The following is a 9,828-nucleotide window of genomic DNA, read 5'->3' on the forward strand; positions in this document are numbered from 1 at the left end:
TATATATATATATATATACATACATATGTGTGTGTGTGTGTGTGTGTGTAAACGGGGAGGTTTGGGCTCCCAGTTTGGTCCTCCAAACTAGGGCTCCTGCATATCTCGCAGACGTTTTGTATTCTGTCAATCACAGGTTAAGGTGCGTAAAATCGTGCAAATCACTAGCCCTAAATAATTAAACGTGTGTGTGTGTAAACGTTGCAAAAAAGCCATATTGTCTTCTCTGTTTTGTTTTGTAAATACATTTTCAAGGCACGCAGAATGAATGTGTTGCAATGTACTCACCCCATCTGCTGGTTATGTATAAAAACTGCAGGATCTGGCATCTGGCATGTTGAGCCATATTTTTCCATTACCAATACGTTATTTTTTTATTTTTTTATTCCATGAAAAAAACTTTTATAGCAAAGCAAATTTAGGCAGAAGGTAAAACTATTGTTTCTAATACAAAAAAAAAAAGTTTCCAACCAATGGAACCCAGGCTGGTTCCAGGTTGAACATCATTTGGTACCTGGCTACGTCAAAGAGGAAATTTGCCATTATATGTGACTGGATTAGTTTGAATAAAGGGTCTTTGGAGAGTTAGGGTTTTTAAAGAGCAAAGCGCCTGCAGAGAAGACGTAAACTGAGCCTTTGGCTTCCAAAACCCTCTCTCCATAATTTTTAATTTTATGGTTATTATGAACAGTTACGGGTTTTGGTATTTGATTTAACCTATTAAAAATCTGTTAAGCACCGTTTGTCAGCCTGTCCTAAATGAAATCACTTCACGGTACAGAAATTTTGGGGAGCTTTTTATCTGATACATCCAAGTCTGTCAATGAGTTTGTCAACAGTTTAAAAACTCATTGTTCTGAAAAGAAGCTAAAAGTGACATACTTAAAAAAAAAATCTGAATAAAACTAGAAAAACAATCATCTCATTGGCTGCCCTGACAAGTCTGCTCAGGTGGAGCCTCCAAACCAGGGAGTGAAGCTATGCCCTCTTGAGGTTCCTCTGTCAAAGGCGGTCAGGTGTGTCATAAGGAAAACCTGTTTTCTTGCATTTGTGGTGGAGGGGTGGAGCCGCCGTTAGCATTAGCATTACCGACTACCAGATAGATTATTTCTCATTTTACATGGTAAGAATACACGATTGAAAATTTAAAAAAAAAATGGAGATCTTAAATCAATTTTAAAACTCTGTCTGTGCTGATAAATCTCTTCCAGCAGGGGGAGCTGGCTACCAAATGTTTTTTTTTGGCAGTCTTTACAATCCTGTTTAGCTGGCATTGCTACTGTGTCATGCAGTCGCCAAACCAGAACATCAGGCTGAAAGTCAGGATGTTTTTGTCGGTGCCCTTGAAAAATGTGATAAAGTGCTTTTTTTGTGCTTTTTTTGACGAATGCTGTGGTGTTGATTGAGAAAGACAGATCGCCATCCTTTCACAGTGAGATGATTACGGTGTTGTTTGTCTGACTTTCTGAAGTCAGTCATCATCTCTTTCTCCTTATCCTTCATGAAGGTGGCTCCACCTTCTTTCTGCCCCTGAACCTGGATTACTATTGACGATGGTATTCATTTAGCCAAGACTCTCACAGTAGTCCGTCACGCTGCATTTAAAAGCTGTCCACGCGTAGATTTAGACACCTCACCGCAGAGGTGTGGACTCGAGTCACATGACTTGGACTCGAGTCAGACTCGAGTCATCAAATTGATGGCTTTAGACTCGACTTGACAAAATGTAAGGAGACTTGCAGCTCGACTTGGACTTTAACGTCAGTGACTCGTGACTTCGCTTGGACTTAAGCCCTTGGACTCGACAAGACTTGATACTTTGTGATCTGTGTAAATATATTATTATTTTGTTTAAAAGGACTCGAAACGGAAACGGCAGGACTTGGGACTTGACTTGACACTTTTCAGTCTTGACTTGGACTCGACTCGGGCTTTACCTGTCTTGACTTGGACTCGACTCGGGCTTTACCTGTCTTGACTTGGACTCGACTCGGGCTTTACCTGTCTTGACTTGAGACTTGACTCGGACTTGAGTGCAAAGACTTGAGACTGACTTGTGACTTGCAAAGCACCGACTTGGTCCCACCTTTGCTCAATAGTATTTCAATTAGCAAGGGTGTGGGTCGGGGGGCGGGTTGTGAAAACATTTCTGTCCTTAAGGAGGGGGGGTGGGAAGGGGGGGATGACAGAAAACTCGACAAGACTTGATACTTTCTCCAAAACCCAAAGTGATCTGTGTAAATATATTATTATTTTGCTTAAAGGGACTCGAAACAGAAACGGTAGGACTGGGGACTTGACTTGACACTTTTCAGTCTTGACTTGGACTCGACTCGGACTTTACCTGTCTTGACTTGGACTCGACTCGGGCTTTACCTGTCTTGACTTGAGACTTGACTCGGACTTGAGTGCAAAGACTTGAGACTGACTTGGGACTTGCAAAGCAACGACTTGGTCCCACCTTTGCTCAATAGTATTTCAATTAGCAAGGGTGTGGGTCGGGGGGCGGGTTGTGAAAACATTTCTGTCCTTAAGGAGGGGGGGTGGGAAGGGGGGGATGACAGAAAACTCGACAAGACTTGATACTTTGTGATCTGTGTAAATGTATTATTATTTTGTTTAAAAGGACTCGAAACAGAAACGGTAGGACTGGGGACTTGACTTGACACTTTTCAGTCTTGACTTGGACTCGACTCGGACTTTACCTGTCCTAACTTGAGACTTGACTCGGACTTGAGTGCAAAGACTTGAGACTGACTTGTGACTTGCAAAGCAACGACTTGGTCCCACCTCTGCCTCACCGTGCCCTCCCAGGGTGGCCCACCCCGCCGTTTGAGAAGCACTACATTAGCACATGGTTACGTAACTGTTAGCGGCATGACATGTACATTGAATGCACCACCAGTCGCAAAAATTAGTGATGGAAGTGGAAGCTGCACAACAAATGTATACTCCAAGATACTTCTTACTGCCGATTCTGTCCACAACGATCCCATCAGTCAATGCAACAAGCCTAGCTCGCCAAAATGTCCCATTAACTGTTTTTTTTTCTAATCTTTTTGCTAGCTGAAGGTCAGTCTGGATGATTCAAAGAAGCAGCTACAGGATGAGATGCTGAGACGAGTCGACGCAGAGAACCGTCTGATGACAATGAAGGAGCAACTGGAGTTTCAGCAGAACGTCTACAAAGAGGTGTCGTTTCTTAGTCTCTTAGTTTGTTCCACTTTTTAACTCCTCCTTTGTTTGGTTGCTTTCAGTCGTTTGTTTTGCCTTCAGATACGGAGTTTTATATTATCTTTATCTTTTTTTTTAGCAACAATTAGCACTAACATTTATATTAGGTCATTGTCTTCCAAATCACTTTAGGTCCATGACTAGATTATTTCCTCCTGCTAGAAAATCAGAATAGTGATAGTTAGTTTCCAGTTAACGTCCACTTGCGCCTTATCCGCAGTTTCTGTTTGAATGATTTTTTTTTTTCCTTTTTCCCTTTTTGAATTAATATTAGATTCTGGGGCTGTTGAAATTTTTTTTTTTAAACGGCTAAATCACCAGATTACTGTGGAAAAAGCAAATCGATGTTTGTGTATAAATCAAAATTTAGCTTCAATTTTCAAAAATATGAATCAGTCAATAGTCTATCACAATACTACTTATAAAATATATAATAATTTGGACCTGTCAGCTGGTCAGCCGTACATTTACCTAGGCTGGTCTGACACAAACATGAGTATTTCTTGATATTTGTATCAACTATGCATTAGAGAAATTGTAAGTTGATTTAAGGAGGAATAATTGGATTGTTTTATCCAATTATTCCTCCTTAAATCAACTTACAATACTGTATTTTAAGAGGGGTTGTCTTCGTTTTAATTTAGCGTAAAAACTACATTTGAGCTCTATAAACAACTGACTACAGTTGACTTGAGTTGTTACAGCGACGACTACAAGCCTTGAAACACATCCGGGCCTAACTTCATGTCAACAAGTTGCATCAAATATCTACTTATCCTGATTTGAAAAAAAAAATAAAATGACGCCGATTCGTAAATTTAAAGTGGATCTAAAAACCCCCGTGCGAAACATTTGTATTAAATTCAATAAAAATACATTCAATTCAATGAAAAATAATTACCAGTCTGACGTTATTCCATCCTATTTTTGCTCGCGTCGACAGGAGCTGCGTGAATCCAACAGTCGTTTTGAGTCTCGCATGGTTGAGATCAACAACGGACAGCAGCAGGAGTATGAGAGCAAGCTAGCAGAGGCCCTGGTTGAGCTTCGAAGGCAGCATGAGGATCAGGTTTGCCTCTACAAAGCTGAACTGGAGAAGACCTACCAGTCTAAGGTAAGTCTCTGCTCAAGTTCTGTCATTTGTTTTTATAATTGCATGTCTTTTAAAGCCCGGATGGACAATGATTTGACACTTATTGACGATCAGGTGCAAGTGTCTGCTCAAAGTTGATTTCCTTTGAAAATGTTTTTTTTTTTCAGACTCTGTGATGTTTGAAGTGCAAGTGTCTGCTCAAAGTTAAATTTCCTTTGAAAATGTTTTTTTTTTCCCCCCCCAGCGTGCCTGATTCTAAATTTATGATCTTATGATCTATGATATAACTTCTATAGTGTTTAGACTTAAACTTTTGGTGTCTTAGATTTGTTACAAGGTACAGGTACAGCTCTGTTTGTCAGGCACAGCACAGCATTGATTTGCATACAATGCGATTTTTTATTTTTGTGTGTATTTCTCTCTCTCTCTCTCTATCATCCATCCATCCATCCATTCATATCTATCTATCTATCATTATTCCTTATCACTATCTGTTAGCTGGAGAATGCCTGCCAATCAGCTGACAGGAACAGCCACATGGTAGGAGCTGCTCATGAGGATCTGCAACAGAGCCGTGTTCGAATCGAGACCCTGTCGGGCCAACTGAGTCAACTGCAGAAACAGGTATACAGCTCCTTGAACTGCTGGTTCTTTCCAGAGTGGAATGTCTCCATGTTTGCGCTCAGTGGTCGAAGGAGAAGGTGACAAACTACTAAGCTGCACTTTTTTTCCTCCGTAGAACTTGTGAAGAAAAAGTTCAAATTAATTGTTTCTAATAAACTGGATGTTTAATAATATACTAATATATATATACATATATATATATATATATATATTTTGGGTCATGTTTGAATTCTATATTTTAATTAATGTCACCGAGTGGTTAAAAAAAATAACGTATTACAATTCAATTAGTTAGTAAGTTAAAAAAAAAATAGTCTGAAATGTAACATTCGTAACGTAAGTTCTTTAAATTGTATTGAAGATTCTTTCACAAAACCCGCAATGTGTTTAGGCCTCCACATGAGGGCGCCAGAGACAACCGCACGAGAGAGGGAGTAAATGCAAAAATCAAAACAAACCTGGCTTGGCTTAGCTAAGCTGGTCAGCGTTTGTCGAGTAAACACCAAAAAATAAAGTTGTCAGGTTTTATTCCCTCCTTTGTTTTTAAATTGCATCAGCAATAACTAAGGGTATGCCGCTATCAAAATTAGCTAGTGTTAGTGATTTTACTGGAGGAGGAGGAGTAAACCTTATACACCAATGAATTGAATTGAATTGAGCGCCCACTTGTTTAAGCCGTAAGTCACTTCTGTGTTTGCCTTTGAAAAGCTGTCCGCCAGCGATGCCAAAGTGCGGGACTTGGAGGAGAGCCTAGCACGAGAACGTGACCTCATGAGGCGTCGCCTGGAGGCTAAAGAGCGAGAAATTGCTGAAGTACAAGCTCGGATGCAGCAGCAACTGGATGATTACCAGGAACTCTTGGGCATCAAATTGGCCTTGGACATGGAGATCAGCGCTTACAGGAAGCTGCTGGAAGGAGAAGAGGAGAGGTACTTTTTTTTTTCTTTTTTTCTAGAGAAATCTGAAGTCTTTTATTCTAATGAACGTATTTGCAAGGAGGAATTAAAAGTGTTTTAGTCATTCTCTCTGAGAAAGCAATTGACCAGGTGGAATGGGAGTATGTGTTTGACACTCCAAAAATTTGGACTGTGGGGGGGGGGGTTGCTGTAGTAACTAATGGACGACGATTTGACAAGAAGTGTTAGCCTGGCTGCCTTCTAAGCCTACTTCTCTTTGCCTTAGCACAGGCGTGGGCAAACTTTTTGACTCGCGGGCCAAAATCGGTCCTAAAATTGAACGGGGGGGCCGGGTCAGAAGCAGCTAGATAGATTACGTATGTAAAACTCATGCATAAAGGATAATTAGCTAAAATGCTTTTATCATTTTCTACGCCATCTATTGGGGAGACATGGGTATTGCAGGGAAAAGGCAGACGTATAATGATATTATCAATTATATAATTTGGAAAAGTTTGGCGGGCCGGATTTAAAAAGCTGAACGGGCCGCATCCGGCGCCCCGGGCCTTAGTTTACCCGTGCCTGCCTACAGCTGAATGCATACGTCAACATTTTTGACAGTTGAGATCAAAGGAGCGCTGATGGGAACATTGAACAAAATTGAATAAAATTGACATGTATGCAGATGATGTTCTCCTATTTCTAACATCGCCTAAACATTCAATTCGTGCTATTCTGGCAACTTTTGTTAAGTTCAGTTTTATATCTGAATACACAATTAATCGATTTGCCTCTGGGGGCAAATAACTGATGATGGTCAATGGCTTACTTAATTTAGCTCCAATCTGTGCACAAATTAAAAGAGATTTGGAAGGCTGCGGAGACTTGCATTCATGGGCTCGTTCTCATTGTCTTTGGAGCATGGTAACAAAAATACCTCTTGTTGTTAAAAAAAAAAAAAATCTTATTATATACAATAGTATTAAGATCTGGCAGGATATATGTATCTAAACATATCGGAAGAAGAAAAACCTAGTCTTTGCTATCCCCTGTAACCCAAAATTCTGACTTTTCTTCTTGGCGGAACACAGGAATTCATACAATTATAGACAACGTTTTAATGTCCTTCCAACAACTTGAAGCAACAGTCAACATCCCTCAACAACATTTTTTGCTTACGTACACTTGAGACATTTTATATGCGCCCCCGGTCACATCCTTCCCTACTGACACTACTGGTAACCATGTAGAGAAATGTACTATGGAGCGTAAACATGGAAAGCACTTCATATCATCTTTCTATTCACTTCTTAGGGAACACCTTTGGTGTTTATGTGCTATCAGTTATCTCTCATAAATGACACTAAATATATAGACACTAAATATATAGTAATATATATAGTAATATATAGAGGATGACTGGCAGAGCTCATTACGTTTGATTAAGTCTACGTTCACATGTAACAGATTAAGGGGAAACGCGATATAAAATAATTCCCAGACTCCATGTGACTCCTGTTATGTTACATAACATTAAAATTCTCTCCTATTTGCATCAAATGGAAGTCAGAGACGGGAACATATTTTCACTGCTTCTGGGAATGCGAAAAGATCTCTACATATTGGAAACATATTTCTTTGGTACTCAGTGGGATTTTCAAATTAAAATTCCCTGTAGGGAACTAAACATTCCTGCCACCCACCGTTAGCTTCTGGACAAAACTACTCTTGATAGCCCGATCCACCCAATATCACCCTTTGGTACAAAGAGGTTTTCAATACTCCACCCCCATGAAAGGCTGCATGCAAAGAAGAAAGAGGAGTATTTCTTAAAGATTTGGTCTCCCTTTTTCTAAATCATATACCAAAGCAGCTAAGAGATTTGCTTTTAGAAGAATGCTTATTTTGTGTCTTTATATTCAACGGTTAGCTGGAAAAGCTAATTGTAGCAAAAATACAAACACTCGTTCTTAAGATATCAACTTGAGCTTTATTACAACAACATCCAATCAACTCATGTTTCTCTCTCATGTTCAACTGTCTTCAGGCTGAAATTGTCACCTAGCCCTCCCTCCGCCAAGACCGCAGTTGCCCGTTCCTCCGGATCAGGCCACGCCCACACCGGCCGCGTGCACCATTCCTCAGCTGCCGCCGCCGCCGCCGCCTCCAGCAGCCGCAGCTCATCTGGTATAGCCATCAGCAAGAAGCGCCGTCTTAACGATAATGACAGTGAGACCTCCAGTACAACAGGCACTGTTACTAAAACTCGCATTGGCCACCGTGCCTCAGCCAGCGGCCGTGTCAGTATAACTAAGGAAGACCAGGACGGCAAGTACATCCGCCTCAGCAACACGTCAGACGAGGTTAATTAAGTTGTTTTTTTTTTTTGTTTCTCCTGATACCAGGTCAAAGTATTTTCATGGCAAAAAAAAAAAAAGTAAATATGACAATGGCATGTACAAGTATGTAAGCTAGCTACGAGTACGTAGCTAAGGCTGAAATGTCTACGCTAAAGCTTAATCGATCAATGTTGTCCGTTACTAAAACAGGACCAGTCACTCGGCCACTGGCAGGTGAAGAGACAGGTCGGAACCTCCAGCCCGACTGTGTACAAGTTTCCTCCAAAGTTCGTGCTTAAAGCTGGAGGAACTGTGACGGTGAGTTCATTTGCCGGCATTTCGTCGATATCACTCAGGCTAAGATGTCGGCTAATCGAAAAAATGGATTGATCTACAAAGCTGCTAAAATATTCTTCAAGTGTTCTCCTGAGAACTTTATTAGCAGGTTTACTTACAAGCTAAAATAGGGGCGGGGGGGCGCCCTCTAGTGTGCCATTTGAATGAAACGTGACGCAGCATGTTGTCCATATTGAACAGGTTTTCCTAAGAAACCACGCAGGCGCCCAGTGGAGAAAATCTGGGAACCGCTGTTCTAACGTCATCTCATGCCATTTTTTTTTTTTTTTTGCAAATACCGACTTTTGTAGATCTGGGCTGCATCCAGTGGTGAAACCCACAATCCTCCCACGGACTTGTTGTGGAAGACCCAGGACTCGTGGGGCGTTGGTGAACAGACGGAGACCACACTCATCAATGCCAACGCAGAGGTTTGGAATAGACTTACGTACATGCGATTTAACCTCCCGCATTCGATGGATTTTAACACATCATGTTGTGATCTGACGTGGCAGGAGATGGCCGCCAGAAAAGTGACACGCAGCCTGTTCCAAGATGACGAGGAGGATGACGAGGTCAGTGCTCTATTAACATCTTACAGTCTACCCACTGGTTTTTTTTAACTAGTACTTCCTCAAATAGCTTCTAATGCAATATGGCCATTGGACATAAGTGGACCACTGCTGTAATGCAGCCTCCAGTCACTAGGTGGCAGCAACTCATAGAGTGGTTTGTACATGATAAGAATATACATGTTATCAGGTTCTCAATAGCAGAGGTGTGGACTCGAGTCGCATGACTTGGACTCGAGTCAGACTCGAGTCATCGATTTGACGACTTTAGACTCGACTTGACCAAATGTAAAGAGACTTGCGAACTCGACTCGGACTTTAACGTCAACGACTCGTGACTTCACTTGGACTTGAGCCCTTTGACTCGACAAGTCTTGATCATTTCTCCGAAACCCAAAGTGATCTGTGTAAATATATTATTATTTTTATTTAAAAGGACTCGAGACAGAAGCGGCAGGACTTGGGACTTGACTTGACACTTTTCAGTCTTGACTTGAGACTCGACTCGGACTTTGCCTGTCTTGACTTGAGACTCGACTCGGACTTTGTCTGTCTTGACTTGAGACTTGACTCGGACTTGAGTGCAAAGACTTGAGACTTACTTGTGACTTGCAAAGCAACGACTTGGTCCCACCTTTGCTCAATAGCATTTCAATTTGCAAGGGTGTGGGTCGGAGGGTTTGTGAAAACATTTCTGTCCTCAAGAGGGGGGGGGGGGGGGATGACAGAACATA

General features: G+C 41.3%; 1 protein-coding gene across 7 annotated transcripts in view; it reads left to right on the forward strand.

The window, feature by feature from the left end:
- LOC103388831 (lamin-A) overlaps window positions 1–9,828 on the forward strand; it is a 35,835-nt gene that overhangs the window by 22,810 nt on the left and 3,197 nt on the right. For 6 of the 7 annotated variants that reach the window (XM_025061672.1, XM_008324021.3, XM_025061674.1 and 3 more), the window contains 8 exons: window positions 3,067–3,192; window positions 4,178–4,348; window positions 4,826–4,951; window positions 5,660–5,880; window positions 7,895–8,210; window positions 8,397–8,504; window positions 8,834–8,953; window positions 9,038–9,097. In XM_025061672.1, the coding sequence (XP_024917440.1) occupies window positions 3,067–3,192; window positions 4,178–4,348; window positions 4,826–4,951; window positions 5,660–5,880; window positions 7,895–8,210; window positions 8,397–8,504; window positions 8,834–8,953; window positions 9,038–9,097 (1,248 nt within the window). Of the gene's footprint in view, window positions 1–3,066; window positions 3,193–4,177; window positions 4,349–4,825; window positions 4,952–5,659; window positions 5,881–7,894; window positions 8,211–8,396; window positions 8,505–8,833; window positions 8,954–9,037; window positions 9,098–9,828 lie in introns of those variants that run through there. The other variant, XM_025061676.1, reaches the window with a different exon arrangement.

Source organism: Cynoglossus semilaevis, chromosome 13, assembly GCF_000523025.1.
Source record: "Cynoglossus semilaevis isolate Cse_v1.0 chromosome 13, Cse_v1.0, whole genome shotgun sequence".
Taxonomy (NCBI): Eukaryota; Metazoa; Chordata; class Actinopteri; order Pleuronectiformes; family Cynoglossidae; genus Cynoglossus; species Cynoglossus semilaevis.